General features: G+C 37.2%; 2 protein-coding genes across 6 annotated transcripts; one reads left to right on the top strand and one right to left on the bottom strand.

Annotated features, from left to right (window-relative positions):
- Positions 1-1,638: 1,638 nt before the first annotated feature.
- Positions 1,639-6,414, bottom strand: LOC148726499 (neuronal pentraxin-1-like). 3 transcript variants are annotated; one of them, XM_088729074.1, is made up of 5 exons: positions 6,335-6,377; positions 3,801-3,859; positions 3,193-3,295; positions 2,533-2,746; positions 1,639-2,229 (listed from the first exon to the last, which is right to left on the bottom strand). In XM_088729074.1, exons 3-5 carry the CDS (start codon positions 3,278-3,280, stop codon positions 1,836-1,838), a joined length of 696 nt encoding a protein of 231 aa, XP_088585200.1. In that variant the 5' UTR covers positions 3,281-3,295; positions 3,801-3,859; positions 6,335-6,377; the 3' UTR covers positions 1,639-1,835. The 3 variants fall into 3 exon arrangements, with proteins under 3 accessions (XP_088585200.1, XP_088585201.1, XP_088585199.1); XM_088729075.1 differs by lacking the exon at positions 3,801-3,859 and having other exon boundaries at positions 6,335-6,414; XM_088729073.1 differs by lacking the exons at positions 3,801-3,859; positions 6,335-6,377 and adding an exon at positions 4,525-4,711.
- Positions 6,415-9,179: 2,765 nt separating this feature from the next.
- Positions 9,180-16,220, top strand: LOC148726498 (uncharacterized). Of its 3 annotated transcripts, XM_088729091.1 has the most exons (5): positions 9,180-9,255; positions 13,829-13,936; positions 14,358-14,410; positions 15,100-15,232; positions 15,645-16,220. In XM_088729091.1, exons 4-5 carry the CDS (start codon positions 15,141-15,143, stop codon positions 15,859-15,861), a joined length of 309 nt encoding a protein of 102 aa, XP_088585217.1. In that variant the 5' UTR covers positions 9,180-9,255; positions 13,829-13,936; positions 14,358-14,410; positions 15,100-15,140; the 3' UTR covers positions 15,862-16,220. The 3 variants fall into 3 exon arrangements, 2 of the variants coding, with proteins under 2 accessions (XP_088585217.1, XP_088585218.1); XM_088729092.1 differs by lacking the exon at positions 9,180-9,255 and having other exon boundaries at positions 13,487-13,936; XR_015990155.1 differs by lacking the exons at positions 15,100-15,232; positions 15,645-16,220 and having other exon boundaries at positions 14,358-14,774.
- The last annotated feature ends 2,330 nt before the right edge of the window (positions 16,221-18,550 follow it).

Below are 18,550 nucleotides of genomic sequence, written 5' to 3'. Positions count from 1 at the left end.
GCGAGAACTGTTTAACTTTTTTTTTTTAAAACTCAAGAAATTTGGATAATTTTTGTCATCAGCATATGTCATGTTAAATAATGCTATGGAAAATGCAATGAAGAAGAGTCACACTAATTATGTTGTCACTGTTTATAGTTGTCACTGTGTATAGTTGTCACTGTATATATGTTGTCACTGTATATATGTTGTCACTGTATACACGTTGTCACTGTATATATGTTGTCACTGTCACTAGTTATCATAATATTTCAATACGTTGTTAAACAAGAAAATTCGCGAAAGAAGTGATGTAGCTGATGAAAGACAACCCTGAAGTAATTAACCTTGGGGGGTGTTTCGTAATAATAATTTGAACATGGAGTCCGTGATAAACCAAAAAAAAAACAAACAAACAAACAAACACGAAAAAAAATTGGCCCCTTTACTGACTCAAAATTGAACAAATGAATAAACCTTCATTATGATCTGTTCTGTTGTAAAGCACGCACGAAGCGGCTAGAGCCCGAAAGAAGGGTAGGGGGAAACACAAGACGTAATCGAGAGTTTTTCCCTACTTCATGAGTGCTCTAACCACATCCTCCGTGCTTTACAACAGAACAGAGCTAGTCAAGGCTTCTTTATTGTTGTATGATAAAGAATCCGTCAAATTCCTTACACATTTCTTTCTATTTTTAAAACAAATTTTATTTTCAAAGTGAACAAATGTGTCGTTCGCATGTTTTCTACTTTGAATTAATAACTCACGCTAAACCATGCCAATATGAATCCTTGCAGTCTGAATGGTTCAAATAATATATTGGTTGAATAAACAGAAATCAGGAAGTGCATTTCGTTTTCTCTTTGCTAATATTCGCCTCTATCACTTTATAATTAATTTCGTTAATTACGGTGCTTGTCATGTTCACAAATTTTTAGTTGGTACTACTGTTGCTACTTGCCGGCTCGCTTGTTTCGAAATATCACTTTCTATCCTGGTGTAATTAGTGCTCCTACGTGTTGTTCTGTATCAATTGAAGCCAAGGGCTCTTTTTCATAATCGTTTTACAGGTCGTGCAAGACGTAATGGTCGATTAACGAAAAAAATCCAGAGAGAAATTCGGGAATTGATCCGACATTGTACAAAGTGGCTGATGGCGTGACAGGTTTAGCTCTGTATTTTGTACTCAGATAAATCACTCTCTTTCAACCAATGAGAGCGCGCGCGTTATATCCGAACTTTACTGTAGATGTATTTAAAATCGAATCATGTGCGGAGTGCAAGTTGTTTTAGGCTATATTATATCAAGAGAATGTTTTATATGGTCTTGACTATATCCTGAACACCAGAATGGACTTGACATGATATTGATTGTAGTTACTGTTCTGACTTAACTGCTTACAACTTTTTGCCAATGAAACATTTTTTTTTTCGGCTTTTACTTCGCTTTCGAATTCCACGGGTTTGTGCAGGGCGCATTGAGAACTCAAAATGAGGACAAGCGGCATAAAGCGCGTGAAACGACGAGAGAGAAAAGCGCTTGGCTTTTGTATTGCATTAGACTCGTTGCAAGGATGGCTTAAGTTACCTGGGCCTGAACAGGTCTAAAAAATGGAAAAGTTAAACTCGATTGATTAAAAGTTTTTTAACCCATTCCATTTGCTATGAGATCAAAACTTTTATTCTAGTATTTATTCACTTGTGTTCTTGGCTTACTTACATTCTCACTTACGTCAGTTATAAGTTCCCGTACTATGCTAGGTGCATCACTTTTTAGCAATACTAAAGTAAAGTTTTACTCCCTTAAATAGGCTTGCCACTCATTTCGAACACAGTGTCCTTTTTTACGGTGGAATCATTCCTGTGTTCCACACGGCGATGGTATGACGATCACGGTTTTTCCTTTGACCCCATAAATGAAGTCGTTCCATTTGTAAACATTCCCTTCCCCTGCAAGGCAAGATTCTGAGAGCCTCTTGATCTCTGTTGCAGGAAGGACATAGGACCACATATTCAAGTTTGCCAGGTGGCCTTTGAAGGATTGATGTTTTGAAAAGCCTCCTCCGAGGGAATCTTGCTCTTGTCCTAGAACCAGAGAGCCACCTCCCTTAATAGTGTAACCTGTTTTGAGACCACAGTCTTGATTGTGGAGAGTTCCATCTTTATAAAAAATTACGGCACCATCACTGCTCTGCCAAGTAAAGCAAATGTGATGCCACTGTCCATCATTGGCCGATCCAAGTACTTTGCTGTTATAGAGATACAATTACGTATTAATGTGGAGTAGCTTTTTAGCACTGAGATTAATTTCTACCAAAAATTTAACATTCTGAAATATGCATTTATTCGACGACCATATTTGCAAAGTTATTAAACTCCTGGTACCAAAAACGAGACTTACATATGTTTAAAACCAAGATGCGCAAGCCGTTTTATGTATCAGATATTATGTTTGAGATCAGGAATTTAGTTCTTTGTTTTGCATCAAGTGTTAGCTATTGGGTTCCTCAACGATTTGTAACGGTTTGGTTAAGTCTGTAAACGAAGCTCACCTGCTTGTATCTTTTAAAAAAACTTTCAATGCTCCGTATTTTTCGACGATGACTTCATTATTTTCACCTCGCACACTATAGCTGAGTACAGTACTTTCTGTTGACGTATCACTCGTACGCATCCAAAAGCATATGGTGAATGCGGTCAAACTGGGCATACCCCAGATATTGGCGTAGCTACTCACATCTTTGTTTGGGAAATAAAGAGCGTAGCCTGTTTGAAAAAATAAGAATGAAAGAAAAAGCAACAAAACATTATTTTATTGTCATGCTGTTTCTTATATCCATTCAAGGTTTCTGTTTAAGCTTACACAATTGCAGTCTTCAGGGGTAGATACAGGTTGAGGGTCTATGGAGTTTGGAACCGTTCCCTCATCGTTCTTAGGAGTTTTTATGTCACTTGTCTGACATTAAAATTCGGCTCTAACAGATCCTGCCACGCACCTAAGCTCATAAATTGTCGACTTTTTTCATTCTTACATGCAGCTGATATTTACCACGCCTATCCTGAAGGGGATTCAACCCGCGCTTTTAAACTTTACAGTTGAATGTGTCTTTTTGTAAGTCAAGCATTGCTTCGTTACTTTGATCATGAAACACTGTGATATGTTTTATCCCCGCCCCCAGTTATTTTGGAAAGGTACTGATAAATGAACTTACTTTTCTCTGGGTAACTGCTGACAGAGTCAGTGAAAGTGGATGCAAGAAATAAGCAGACCAACACGGGCACAGAAATCATTTTCATCATACCAATGTTCCAGACCTGTCAATTAAAAACATAATCGACTTATTATGACAAAGTTCTAAAAAATCTTATGAAGGTTGACTTTCCGCCGGCTAATAACTATACTCTAATCTCTGTGCGACTTGCTAGAGATCATGAAACATAGTTCAAATTGATCAAATAATGATTTTATTATGCTCATCAGGAGGAAAGCAGACGCTTAACAGAAGTTTGAGTATTGAATGTTAGTGCGTTTGTTCAAGCACGTGATTTGAGCTTCGAAAGATTTTCTGCTTTACCATCGACGATGCGGCTCGGCTAGATTCAGAAAAGAAAGTGAGGCAGCAGTAGCAAAGTAATTTCCGACGATGAATTTAGGTTCCGCATAGGAAACCCACTACATGTATAAGGCGAGGACACATTATACGTAAAGATCCAAGATCCAACTTCCAAACTTCAAATTGGCATTAAGCGTTTTGAGTTCTCTTTGTAAAGCTACGCCGCGCAATTACAGAATTACAGGGCGTCACAATGTTACACTTACTGCTTTGTTTACACCGCCGAACAACGCCAAAGAAGATTAAATGACCAAAAGAGTGTTCTCTAAAATATAAAAGGTGTGTTTAGTTTTATTTTTAGACAATGAAATTGGCTACACAATTTACTTAGCTTGTAAACGATAGGTCTGAGGCACTTGATCTTCGGGGCTGTTTCGCTATAACAACTTAAATGTGACAAGCGTGATAAAAAAAACGGTGTACTTCAACATGCAAATTTGGGCCCTAAACTACCCTGAAATCAAGTGCAATGTTCGTATTTCGCAGTCCAAGGCAAGTACTGCAAACTTTTCTTATAGCTCAATCATTTCATTATTAACTCTTAAATAGCTTTTGCGTATAACGTTCGCAGAGGGGAGAACATATATAGAGCAGAGTACGAATAGTTAGAAGAAGTAATCATTCATAGATAGCTGGAAGTTTAGAGTTCTGAGCCGAAAGAAATGTCTAGTGTAAAAAGAAAAAATACGTAGCGAAATTATTTGCTTGACTTTGCAGTGCAGAGTCTCGCTCTAGTCTTGTAAGCGTCGCTACCTCAGCAGGACCAAAACAATTACCAAACCGACAGGAATCATAACTAGTAAGTGTTTTCCTTCTTTTTCATCTCTAAATCAGGTGAACCGACACTTTGTTCAAGTCCAGACTGAACGAAATCGCTTGATTTCTCTTAATTTGATTGGAGAACTTGAGCTGAAAAAATTCAATACTTACAGGGGCCATTCTTTCCTCGCCAAATGGGTTTAACAGTAAGTCTCGTTAGCTTAAAAAAGCATGTTTTGAAGATAGATGCACTTAAATGTGCTTTCTTTGGCTGTTATGTGTTTTACCGCACAGTGTGTACAGCACCGCCACGCTATTACAGGGCGTTGTTCTGTGTGGAAACACTAGGTGCACTAATAATTCGTAATGCTAGTTGTACTGTGTTTTACATCGCGAATAAACTTGTTACAGTGAGGGTAAGGGGGAAAATATCACAGATATATTACAGTTTATTGATAGGTTGTTAGAGAATAAAAATTATTAGTAGAATATATTGAGCCATTTTTCTCTGGGGGAGGTTTCTTATTAAGAGCTTGAAAGTGAGGTCTATGATAAACAGAAGAAAAACAGGTGTTCTTGGGCCGCTAACAACTCAGAATATCTCATTAAAGTCGACTAACATGGAAACCGAAAGATACGCTTGGCTGCTTGATTAAACAAAGGAACAAGGTACGGTGTTCTTGGCCGCTAACTACTCAAAATATTTCATTAAAGTCGACTTGCATCGAAAAAGAAAGATATGCCTAGCTGATTAATGAAACAAAAGAACAATATGTGCCCTTGGGCCGCTAACCACTCAAAATATCTCATTAAAGTTGACTTGAATCCAAAAGGAAAGACATGCCTAGCTGCTCAATGAAATTGTGTCAAAGCATCAGAATAAGATTGAGATCACATAAGTCGTATTCATTGTTCTGACTGAATAGGTTTTAACTTTTGGCCAATGAAACATTTCGCTTTGGCCTTTCTCTTGCTTTCACATTTCATGGATTTGAGAACAATATCGAAAAGCAACAAGATTGAGAACGCGTAAAGTTCCTGAATTGAATGGTTTTGTGAACAATAAGGAAAAACAAGGGCAAAGGCAAGCTATCTCGGGGAATAAAATAATGAGGTTATGTAAAGGCTGAATATAAAGGTTTCTTTGCAACACTCTATGCATAATTAATGTATGGGGTTATACGGAAATCTTGCCCGAAAATTGTACAAGAAACCACAAAAACGGGAATAAATTTGCTTCGCTGCACATCTAAGCTTTAAAAACACACCAATTGGGGATAGCATGTAGGGTCAGTCCGTGGAACTGCACCGCATGGTTGTTACATGTACGGTCTTTGGCACAGTGCAAGCGTATAGCTAGGCTTGTACTGTCCATGAAAAAAATCTTTTGATTGGATAAAGGTTATGTGAAACCAACGACGATCACATCTTTTCTTCTCATGCCTCGATAAATATATTCCGGCATTGTATATTTCAGTTTATGTAAAATGAGTCACAAGCTTTCCATCACAAATCACTGCTACAGTCTGATTACCAAAGCTAATTGTTAGCATAGGAACGTGGAATTAGGGGATTCGAAACGGCCGCAGGAGTCTGAAGAAAGTACGTATCTTACTTAAGATGGCAGACCGATTGTTACATACTGTGTTCAGTTGGTGAGGACGTTTGTTGATTGCCCTTATTCTTCCTCTTAGATTCTATGCGTTATTTCCCTGAGAAACATGTTAAAAATACTTGAAATTAAGAAAAACTTGAAGTACAACTAAAGATTAATAACAACAAAACCTGCAACTTTAAGTATTGCTTAAAAGGAAACAAAAGATTAGAGAAAGCTTTGAGACGCCTTTACAAGTAGAAGGTTTGGATGACTAAAGTTGAGTTTACAAAAATTTAGAGGATTCTTAAAGTCAATTAAATGGTTATTTAGGTTTGCTTTCATGTAATGACTTAGATTAAATCCTTACATCTAACAGTTACTTACCAAGTGTAGATGTGTGAAGGTAACAGTAAAATTTATGAGCTTAACTTGGTGGCTCCTGTGTATAGATGGTTCAAAGGTGATGCCGTAATAGTTTTTAATCTAGTCCATGATCATTAATGGACCTCTTATATCATAGCTTTGAAATTAGCATCATTTGAAAGAGATACCTAGTAATTTCACCTGCTTAAGAGCTTTTAAATGAGGAAACTACCGAACAGAATCAGCTAAAATTACAACTCGCAGCGTAATTGAACGTTGATTTCATGACAAAGTTTCAAATAATTCAACGAGCTGTGGAAACAACTGTTACCATAATCAATCGAGATTCAGACTTTAACTACTTTTTTCAAACTTATTTTTGAAATCTCCTCGAATGAATTCTCATTTGGGAGAGGAAAATTTAAGTAAATTATTATCTCTGGTCTGATCCTATTTGTAAAGAATATCGGGTTAAACCACCTGCTTACAAGCTTTAAACTAAGGATCTTGATATTAGCAGGCAAGTCAAGATTTAAAGAAAGCGTCAAAACGTTTGAGTCTGTAAAACATGTTTCGACAGAAACTTCTGTTATGTTCAGTTAATTACTGTACAAAGTTGAATTAAATAGTAAGTAGAACAATGCTAATTATGACAAAAAGTGATAACAAGAAAGGAGGTAAAACATGAAAGTGTGAGAATTAAAAGGATAGTTTTAGATTTACATGGCGTGATTGTTGATTCAGGGATGGTTGTTCTATTTGAATATGAATAACAGGCGTGATCTAAAATATGGAAGTTAAAACACTCTGTTATTACTTGTATATGTGATGTCTCTTTTTCTTACAATTTTAAGGTTGCCCAAAATATAATAAGTTATTGTGATATAAATGTGTGTGATTAAGCAAATCATAAGTCAATTGAAAGTGAGACCTGCAGCTTTTAGAGGCACTTAAAGGTCACTTAATGACGAATGTTAACAAAACTTGACATTTAGAAAAACCTGAAAGTACAACTAAAAATGAATAACACCAAAACCTGTAGCTTTAAGTAGTACTTAAAAGGAAGCAAAAGATTAAAGAAACCTTTAAGACGCCTATAGAAGTAGAAGGTTTGGTCGAGCAAAGTAAAGTTTACGGGAATTAAGAAGATTCTTAGAGTCAATCAAATGGTTATTTAGGTTTGCTCTCATGTGATCTTACAGTGTTCATGAAATATTTATTTAGGTTTGCTTTCATATGATCTTAAAGTGTTCATGAAAGGGTTCAGGAAATGGTTCATAGGGAGACTTTAATTGACTTCTGCGAGTTCAATTAAAGATTCATTTCAGAACTTTAGTACGTCACCTAAAGATGTCTTTAAATATTTCTAATGTTAACCTATATGTTACCTTTAAGGAAAGGGGTAGGAGACGTTAGTTTCCTACACATGAGATTACTGTGTGATGGATGTCTTCCCCTGGGGTGGGATGAGTGGGTTATTGGGCGCACTTAATTTGGAGCCTCGCTCTGTTGTGCGACCCTCACCACACTCTGGTGAAAGTGATTAAATAAGTACCGTTTTTAGATGTCCTGATTGACAACCGCGACGCCAATTCCTCTCTAACTAGGGTCTAACGCATGAAAAATTTCACCGGTTTACAAACCAACTATGTCAGTTTCACCTCGTACTCTTACAAAGTGGGTCTCATTAAGACACTCGTTGATAGAGCTTACAAGATTAATAACACCTGGTTAGGGTTTTACGAGGACATTAGCAAACTTACTAATATTCTAAACACGAACTTTTTCCTGCCCATTTAATCGAGATTATAAACCGTTACATCTCTGGGACCCAAAGCAATCATGATCCCCGGGGTTCCCCTCCCACCACTTTACCTACTATTACAATGGCTTGAATGTTAAACTGGTTTTCTCTTCCTTCAAAACCGGTAACTTGTTCGGTGTGAAAGACCCTGTCTCTGACGGGCTCAGTTCACGTGTGGTTTATAAGTTTGTATGTGCTGGCTGTAATGCCTGTTACATCTGTGAAACCTGCCGGCATTTTTCCACACGTGTCAGACAGCACTTAGTCAGTGGCAGGGCCTCACATCTTATCAGGCATATGAAAGATTCTCCACATTGTCGCGCTTTATATATATTCAGCAGATAACTTCCATATTTTAGATCACACCTCTACCGAATTTCAGCTTAAGATAAAAGAGGCTATTCATTCAAATAGAACAACCATCCCTGAATCAACAATTACACCATGTAAATCTAAAACTATCCCTTTAATTCTCACACTTTTATGCTTTACATCCTTTTTTGTTATCACTATTTTATTATCATAATTAGCTTTGTTCTACTTACTATTTAATTCAACTTCCAACGCTTCGTACAGTGAAGATGACAGAAGTTTCTGTCCAAACATGTTTTACAGACTCAAACGTTTTGTCACTTTCTTTAAATGCTTGACTTGCCTGCTAATATCAAGAACCTCAGTTTGAAGCTTTTAAGCAGGTGGGTCAACCTGATACTCTTTACAAATAAGATCAGACCAGAGGTAGTTAAATTTTCCGCTACCAAATCAGAATTCATTGGAGGAGATTTCAAAAATAAGTTTGAAAAAAAGTAGTTGTAGTCTGAATCTCGACTGATTATGGTAACAGTTGTTTTCGCAACTCGTTGAATTATTTGAAAGTTTATCATGAAATAACGTTCAATTAGGCTACGAGTTGTAATTTTAGCTGACTCCGTTGGGTAGTTTCTTCATTTGAAAGCTCTTAAGCAGGTGGAATAACTCTGTATCTCTTTCAAATGATGCCAATTTCAAAGCTATGAAATAAGAAGCCCATTAGTGATCATGGACTAAAAACTATTACGGTATCAACTTTTGAACCATAGTCAGGAGCTACCAAGTTAAGCTCATAAATTTTGTTGTTACCTTCACACATCTACACTTGGTAAGTAACTGTTAGATGTAAAGTTTTAATCTAAGACATAACCGCGAAAACATCGATGAACTCATCTTAAACTTATGGCCATATAATTCCTTCTTAATTTCTCAAGCAGTAGTTTACAATTTTTTTGCTATACTCGAGGAAATTCTCTCAACAAAATTCAACCTCTTTTGCGATAGCTCTTATTGATGATGTCATCTGAGATCTTCAAGCTGATCTCTGACCAGCTCTAACTAATTGAAGCCCTCAAAGTGCTGCCAAAAATTGCAATAACTGTGACCATTCGATTGAGCTGACAATTATGACTAAAAAGATGATCTTATTTTCTGCAATTTTTTAAACAAATTCTTGAAAATTTTATGCCTAATGACAGAACAATTCCAAATTTATATCAATGTTAATTTCCGAGTAAATTCAATTCATTCTACTTTACTTAAATGTTAAGTAACTCTAAGAAACGATAGAACAGTAAATGGTTAAAACTGTAGTTACGAAATATGTAGAATATCACAGAAATTCTAAGAAACCGTTGGTCATGGACATCACGTGTAAGTTGTTATAACGAAACATCCCCCAAGGTCTATTATCTCAGTCGAGTCTTTTTATAAGCTTCATCAATTGTTTCGCGAGCTTTATTGTCTAATAATATATTAAAAAGTCGTGATAACCGTAAGTTTTTCATCTTTAACCTCACAGCAACTAAGAAAAAAAAAACAAAAAATTTTATTTACACTGTACAACATACTACAATTAGAACCACAAATTATGACATATTAATATAGATTAACAAGAAAGAGCGTATCTAGTCACTTAAACGAACTCAGTAAGAGTTAAACGGGAGGGGGAGAGTTATTACCATTAATCATTTTAAATATTCTAAGGATCAAAGGAAAAGAGCGTTGATCAGCTAATATGTGCCTATATTTTCAATTTTTTCGCCTATACCTAGGCTCTACACCCAGAAAAGCATAAATTAAAGCTAATATCTGACAAAAAGGACTATATGGTTATTTCGGGCACAATTGGCATTGTTACGGCAGATATTTCTCAGGGAAATAATGCATAGAATCTCAGAGGAAGAATAAGAAAAATCAACAAACGTCCTCACCAACTGATACACAGTATGTAACAATCGATCTGCCAGTTTTAGTAAGGTACATGCATTCTTCAGACTCCTGCAGCCGTTTCGAATAGAACAGTAAATGGTTAAAACTGTAGTTACGAAATATGTAGAATATCAGAGAAATTCTAAGAAACCGTTGGTCATGGACATCACGTTCAAGTTGTTATAACGAAACATCCCCCAAGCTTTATTATCTCAGTCGAGTCTTTTATAAGCTTCATCAATTGTTTCTCGAGCTTTCTTGTCTAATAATATATTGAAAAATCGTGATAACCGTAAGTTTTTCATCGTTAACCTCATCGCAACTAAGAAAAGAAAAAAAAAAAAAAACATAAACAATTTTAATTGCACTATACAACATAGTACAATTAGAATCCCAAATTATGACACATTAATATAGATTAACAAGAAAGAGCGTATCTAGTCACTTAAACGAACTCAGTAAGAGTTAAACGGTTAATATGTACCTATATTTTTCAATTTTTTCGCTTATACCTTGGCTCTACACCCAGAAAAGCATAAACTAAAGCTAATATCTGACAAAAAGGACTATATGGTTATTTCGGGCACAATTGGCATTGTTACGGCAGACATTTCTCAAGGAAATAACGCATAGAATCTCAGAGGAAGAATAAGTAAAATCAACAAACGTCCTCACCAACTGATACACAGTATGTAACAATCGATCTGCCAGTTTTAGTAAGGTACATGCGTTCTTCAGACTCCTGCAGCCGTTTCGAATCCTCACATTACTCGTTCAGGCTATGCTAACAAGTAGCTTTGGTAATCAGATTGTAGCAGTGATTTGCGATGGAAAGCTTGTGACTCATATTACAGAAACTAAATTGTAACATAGTGCGGGCGCTAGTCCTCTCTAATTCCTATTGCGTCAACATGAACAAAATCTGTATGTACGCACAGCCGTGCTCAATAAAATGACGTATGCAGTTTCCAAATAGCTGCAAAGTTTCCGTCATGTGAGTTCCTTAAGTTAAAGTTTTCGGAAAGCGATAATAGTAAATCGAAGGCCAACCAAACTTTTCTTTGGATTTCGACCTTCCCGCAAGTAATCAAGCCAACAAGCACTACGAAAGCGAAAGACAACAGACCCGTTTCTCGAATTTATCAGAACGGGAGCTGGAGCAAATTTTAGCTGAAAGACATTCAGCAAGAACTAAGAAGACTACAAATTGGTTTGTGGCGACTTTTAAAGGTAAACGTCTCTGTTGATGACGTTTTTCTCGTTACATTTGTTAATTCTACCGAAAACCATTTAATTACAAAATCAACAAAACAATCGGAGACGCCAACATTTTCGGCCAACTTTCATTTCAAAAAACATTACAAAAACGTCATTCAACGCCCAAATTGTTTTCGTATGTTATAAAAGAATTGTTTCATGCTTTTAGCTGGGCGTCTATCGAGTTATGGATGCACTTTGGAGGTTTGGAGAGCACTCAATAAGCCAGAGTTGCTCTCGGCTGTGCCTGGAGCAACTCTTACGCTTCTCTCGTGCTCTCCAAACTCCCCGCGTGCATTCATAACACGATAGACGTACGCTAAGCATGAAAAAATTCTTAAATATACAATGCCGGAATATATATATCGAGGGATGCGAAGAAAAGAATGTGATCGTAATTGGTTTCACATGACCTTTATCCAATCAAAAGATTTTTGTCATGGACAGTAAAAGCCTAGCCATCCGCTTGCACTGTGTCAAACACCGTACATGAAAACACTATAAAGTGCAGTTCCACGGAATGACCCTATAGATGCACCATCGGTACTTGCTATCCCCAATTGTTGTGGCTTTAAAGCTTAGGTGTGCAGCGAAGCAAATTTATTCCAATTTTGGGGTTTCTTGCCCAATTAATGGACCCAAGTACAATTTTCGTTGCATTAAGTTGCCAGTTTTTTTATTTGAGGGGGGGGGGGGGGGTATAGCCTGCAGATGGATAACAAAAAGACACTCAACCTAACAATAATTTAGTTTGGAATCTCTCTTTTACATAACCCGAGATAGTTCGCCTTCGTGATCCAAATTATGTTTTTTTTCATTATTGTTCACAAACCCGTTCATTTCAGGAATTTTACGCTTTTACAATCTTCAGTTGTTGCTTTGCGACATTGTTTTCAAATCCATCAAATTTGAAAGCAAGAGAAAGGCCAAAGCGAGATATCTAATTGGCTTAAAGGTAAAACCTATTCAGTCAGAACAGTGAATATCTACGACTTATGTGATGTCAAGTCTACTCTGATGCTTTGAACACAATTTCATTGAGTAGCTAGGCATATCTTTTCTTTTTGATTCAAGTCAACTTTAATGAGATATTCTGAGTAGTTAGCGGCCCAAGAACACAAATTTTTCCTTTATTTAACTAAGCATCTGGGCATATCTTTGGTTTTCGATGCAAGTCGACTTTAAAGAAATATTTTGAGTAGTTAGCGGCCCAAGAACACCTCTCTTTCGTTCGTTTAATCCAGCGGCTAGGCATATCTTTCCGCTTACATGTTAGTCGACTTCAATAATGAGATATTTTGAGTAGTTGGAGGCCCAAGAATACCTCTTGTTCTTCTGTTTATCATAGACCTTACGTGCAAGTTGTTATTAAGACACCTCCCCCTAGGAAAAATGGCTCAATATATTCTTCTAAGGATATTTTTCTTTTCTAACAACGTATCAATAAACTGTAATGTATCTGTGATGTTTTCCTCCTTACCCTCACTATAACAACTGTATTCGCGATGTTAAAACACAGTACAACTAGCATTACGAATTATTAGTGCATGGAAAAAGGGCGGTGATTAGCTGATTTATTCCTATATTTTAAGTCATTTGCTCATATCCTGAATTGACTCTACACTCAGATGAACATAAACTAAAGGCACTTTCTTAAAAAATGGTGCTGTGTTTATTTCGGGTGCCATTGCCATTTTTCTGGCGGTACAATCACAGAATAAACGCATTGGATCTGAGAGAAAGAATAGGGGGCAATCAATAAACGTCCTCACAAACTAATTCATAGTATATCACAATCGGTCTGCGATTGTTAGAAAGGTGTATGCTTTCTTTGGACCTCTGAGGCCCTATTAAATTCCCTACATTACTCGTTAAATGTTGAAATGTTTGTATTTTGCGCTTGATTGCACGACGACGTCACCATTGCACTCCATTTCGATGAAGTAATTTGAGTGGTTGTCAGCCCAAATTTGCATGCTGAATCTTATCTATTGTTAATTTTTTTATAGACATCATGTCCAATCTTTTTCCAGCCAGCTGTGAACTCGCATTCCCGACTTAGTGTTACTTAGCTATATAAATACCCCATTTCGGGTGTGGTCATGAAACAAATCTCCTTTAGGCGAGCGTAGACCCAAACACTTCACTTCAATTTGGCATGAAAGTAAAATAAAAGCTTTGTCATAATAAGTTAATACGTCATCAATTGACAGGTCTGGAATATTGGTGTGATAAAAACGATTTCTCTGCCCGTGTTGGTCTGCTTATTTAATTTCTCGCATCCCCTTTCACTGGCTCAGTCAGCGGTTACCCAGATAAAAGTAAGTTCATTTATCAGTACCTTTCTAAAATAATTGAGGGCGAGGATAAAACATATCATAGTGTTTCTTGATCAAAGCAACCAAGCAGTGTTTGACCGTACGAATGGACATATCATCGAATGGTAGAGTTTAAAAACTCGGGTTGAATCCCAGGGGTAAAAACAAGCTGCCTGTAAGAATAAGAGCAGTCGAAAATTTATGAGCTTAAGAGCGTGGTATGATCTGTTAGAGCCGAGTTTGAGTGACAGACAAGTGGTATAAAAACTCCTAAAAATGATGAGAAGGGCCCTCAACTTGAATCTGCCACCATAGACGCCATTTGTGTAATGAGGCTAAACACAAACCTTAGATGGATAAGAAACAGGATGACAATAAAATAACATTTTGTTGCTCTTTCTTTTTTTCTTGTTTTTTCAAACAGGCTACGCTCTTTATTTTCCAACCAAAGATGTGACTAGTTACGCCAATATCCGGGTATGCCCAGTTTCACCGCATTTGCCATATGCTTCTGGATGCGTACGAGTGATAAGTCCAGAGAAAGCACTATACTCAGCTGCAATGTGCCAAAAAGTCATAATGAACAATAATAACGAAACCTTTATTCACTATAATCACTAAAAGTATTTACAAAAATTATGATAACAATTGGCCCGTTTCGTTTAATAATAATGATAGCAATTATTTACAATTTTAAACCATATATCTAATCATTTAAAAATTTTTAAGATAATTAATATTAATGTTCGCGATAGAGGACTGATTACAATATATGAGAAAAGAAAAAGTTTAGCATTACTAAATAGGAAAAACTATTAAAATAATAAAGACCTAAAAATTATGAGTGCAGATGTAGACCAGCTACAGCGAGGGTGAAGTCTTCTGCGACCTCGCGTGATTTAAACGGAACTCTAGAACCTCTTACGCATCTGTGAACAGTTCTTAATATGACAAATGAAAGTTGTATTCGTAGCCAGGAAATGACGCTGGAATAGGGTTCATTATTCTTGTTCGAAAGCGTATTTGCGAGGGTTCTTAAAAAGTTCTGACAGTCAAGTCCCATGCCTCCGTTTGTACCAAACACCAACGGTGTAAAAGTTCCCATTTCCACCTCCATCACTCTCTAGTTGTATTTCTTCTTCTTCTCGTTTTCTTGCTCTTTGAAGATCGTAGCTGTGGACTTGCCCTGGTTGGACCTGGAGTTAACATGCGTTACACTGAACTAATTAACATGCGTCATAATGAACTAATCGCCGAAAATTACAGAAGATTCAATATCAGTATAGCAGGTGCAAACAGGTGAGCTTCGTTTAAAGACTTAACCAAACTGTTACAAATCGTTGAACGATCCAATAGCCAACACTTGACGTAAAACAAGGCACTCAATTCTTACCTCTAACATAATGTCAGATACATAAAACAACTTGCGTATCTTGCTTATAAGTTATTCCTTTCCCATGCTGAGAACGACGAAAATCTTTCTACACCACACGCTAATTATTTGATATCAATTGCTGTGTTCTCATTGTTTACCCTTAACAACATATTCCGGTTTTGCTTCTGATAGAAGATCAGGAATTTAAACTTTTAGGCATGTTCGTCGGAGATATGCATATTTCAGAATGCTCAGCTTTAGTAGATTTTTGGTAGAATTTAGTTTTAGTGCTAAAGAGCTTCTCTAAATTAAAGTGTAATTGCATTTATATCACAGCGGAGAACTCGGATCGGCCAATGATGGAATCTGGCATTACATTTGCTTTACTTGGCAGAGCAGTAATGGTACCGTAATGTTTCATAAAGATGGAAGTCTCGAACAAAGCAGTGGTCTATTAGGGACTGGTGGTTCTCTGGTTTTAGGACAAGAGCAAGACTCGCTCGAGAAAGCTTTGATCGTGCTCAAGCGTTCCAAAGCCACCTGGCAAACTTGAATATGTATGTGGTCATATGTCCTTCCTGCAAAAGACATTCAGAGGCTCTCGTAATCTTGCCTTGCTGGGAAAGGGAATGTTTGGAAATGGAACGAATTCATTTATGGGCCTAAAGGAAAAACCGCAGTTGTCATGCCATCTCCGTGTGAGACACAGGAATGATTCCGCCGCGAAAGAACACTGTGTTCGAAATGAGTGGCAAGCCTCTTTAAGGGAGTAGAACTTTACTTTATTATTGCCAAGAAATGATACACCCAGTGTACTAAGAGAAGTTATCACTGATGTAACTGAAAATGGAAGTAAGCCAAGAGCACAAGTGAATAATAATCAGAATAAAAGTTGTGATATCACAGCAAATGCAATGGGTTCAAGAACTTGTAATTAATCAAGTTTGGCTTTTCTTTTTCTTAGACCTGTTCAGGCCCAGGTACCTTAGACCATCCTCTCAACGGGTGTAATGCAAAGCAAAAGCCAAGCGCTTTTGCGCTCTCGTGTTTTCACGCGCTTCGCGCCGATTGTCCTCATTTTCAGTTCTCAATGCCCCCCCCCCCCCCTCCCCCATTTGCTTTCGAATCCCCATGGAATTCGAAAGCAAAGTAAAAGCCATAAAAAAAAAAAACTTTTTTATTGGCTAAAAGTTGTATACAATTCAGTCAAAACAGCAACTACGACCAATACCACGTCAATTCCATTCGGGTGTTCAGGATATAGTCAAGAGAATATAAAACATTCTCTTGATATGGTATAGCCAAAAACAACTTGCACTCTGGATATGACTCAATTTTAAAAACATCTACAAAATAGATGAAAATAGTCAGTGCTGTAGGTTAGTCCTTGCGCAGAGTCCCAGTCAATGTTGTGGTTGGTAAGTCGATGGTGTTCAGCAATCTGATTGCTCAAAACCATGAAGTTTATAACTTGTTTAAAATTCGGCGCCAAATGCTTCAGGAACCTTCACCATTCGATAGCAGAAACATATTTATTTCTGTGTACCAACCGACTTGTCGAACTTGTACCTTATGCGCTTGATTAAGAGTCGTTTGATTTTGATGCAAATTCTCTCCATATGGAAAACTAATACACTCCCACTTACAACTGATTTGTCGTGCTTACTTTTTTGTCATCTCTTTTTTAACAAACGCACCCTCCTATATTACTCGATCGATCGCGCTCTTAGGTTTGTAACGCTTTTCCAGTAGCTTCTATCTTCCCCGCATTGATACCCTCTTTCAGAACCCTCCCTTAAAATATGCCAGTCAGAATCCTTGTTAGAATGGTTCAAATAGTCTATTGGTATAATAAACAAAACTCAGACAGTCCATTTCGTTTTCTCTTTCGTAATATTCGTCTCTATCACTTGATAATAATCTTCGTTAATTACGGTGCTTGTCATATTTACGAGTTTTCATTTGGATCTACTGTTGCTACTTGCCACCTCGCTTGTTCCGAAATTTCACTTTCTATCCCCTTGTAATTAGTGCTCCTACAGATTGTTCTGTATCAGTTGAAGCCGAAAGCTCGATTTCACGCAGGTCATGCAAGACCTAATGGTCAATTTACGAAAAAAAGCTCGAGAAAAGTCAGCGAAATGATCCGAAATTGTGCAAAGTAGCTGGTTGCGTGACAGGTTTAGCTTTGTGTTTTGTACTCAAGTAAAAACACCTATGAGGGCGCGCGTTATATCCGAACTTTAACATTGACAGATGTATTCAAAATCGAGTCATATCCAGAGTGCAAACTGTTCTTGGTTATACTATATTAAGAGAATATGCTCTTGACTATATTTAGAATATCAGAATGGATTTGACAGGTATTGATCGTACTTACTGTTCTGACCGAATTTCTTACAATTTTTAGCCTATAAAACATTCCGTTTTGGCAGTGCATTTCGTTTTCTCTTTGCTAATATTCGTCTCTATCACTTTATAATTACTTTCGTTAATTACGGTGCTTGTCATGTTTACAACTTTCATTTGGTTCTACTGTTGCTCAGTTGCTGGCTCCCTTGTTCCGAAATATCACTTTCTACTCTCGTATAGCTAGCGCTCCTACAGGTTGTTCTGTATCAGTTGAAGCCAAGAGCTCGTTTTCATAATCCTTTTGGAGGTCATGCAGGACCAAATGGTCAATTAAAGAAAAAAGCCAGAGAGAAGTCTGGGAAATGATCCCACCTTGTACAAAGTGGCTGATGGCGTGACAGGTCTCGCTCTGTGTTTTGTACTCAGACAAATCACTCTATTTCAACCAATGAGAGCGCGCGTCATAACCGAACTTTATCGTAGATGTATTTAATATCAAGTCATATCAGAAGTGCAGGTTCTTCTTGACTATACTATATCACTGAACGTTTTATATTCTCTTGACTATATCCTGAACACCAGAATGGACTTGACATGGTATTGCTGGTAGTTACTGTTCTGACTGAATTGCTCGCAACTTTTAGCCGATAAAATTTCTTTTTCTGGCTTTTACTTTGGTTTCGAATTCGATGGGTTTGTGGAGGGGGGCATTGAGAACTCACAATGAGGAGAAGTAGCAAGAAGCGCGTGAAGACACAAGAGAGCAAAGCGCTATTGGCTTTTCAAAATCCAATATTCGTTGAGAGGATGGCGAAGTTACCTGGGCATGAACAGGTCTAAGAAAGGGAAAAACGAAACTCGATTGATTAAAAGTTTTTTAACCCATTCCA

The sequence above is a fragment of the Stylophora pistillata genome, chromosome 7 (genome assembly GCF_964205215.1).
Source record: "Stylophora pistillata chromosome 7, jaStyPist1.2, whole genome shotgun sequence".
Taxonomy (NCBI): Eukaryota; Metazoa; Cnidaria; class Anthozoa; order Scleractinia; family Pocilloporidae; genus Stylophora; species Stylophora pistillata.
This window is presented reverse-complemented; position numbering and strand designations above follow the sequence as displayed.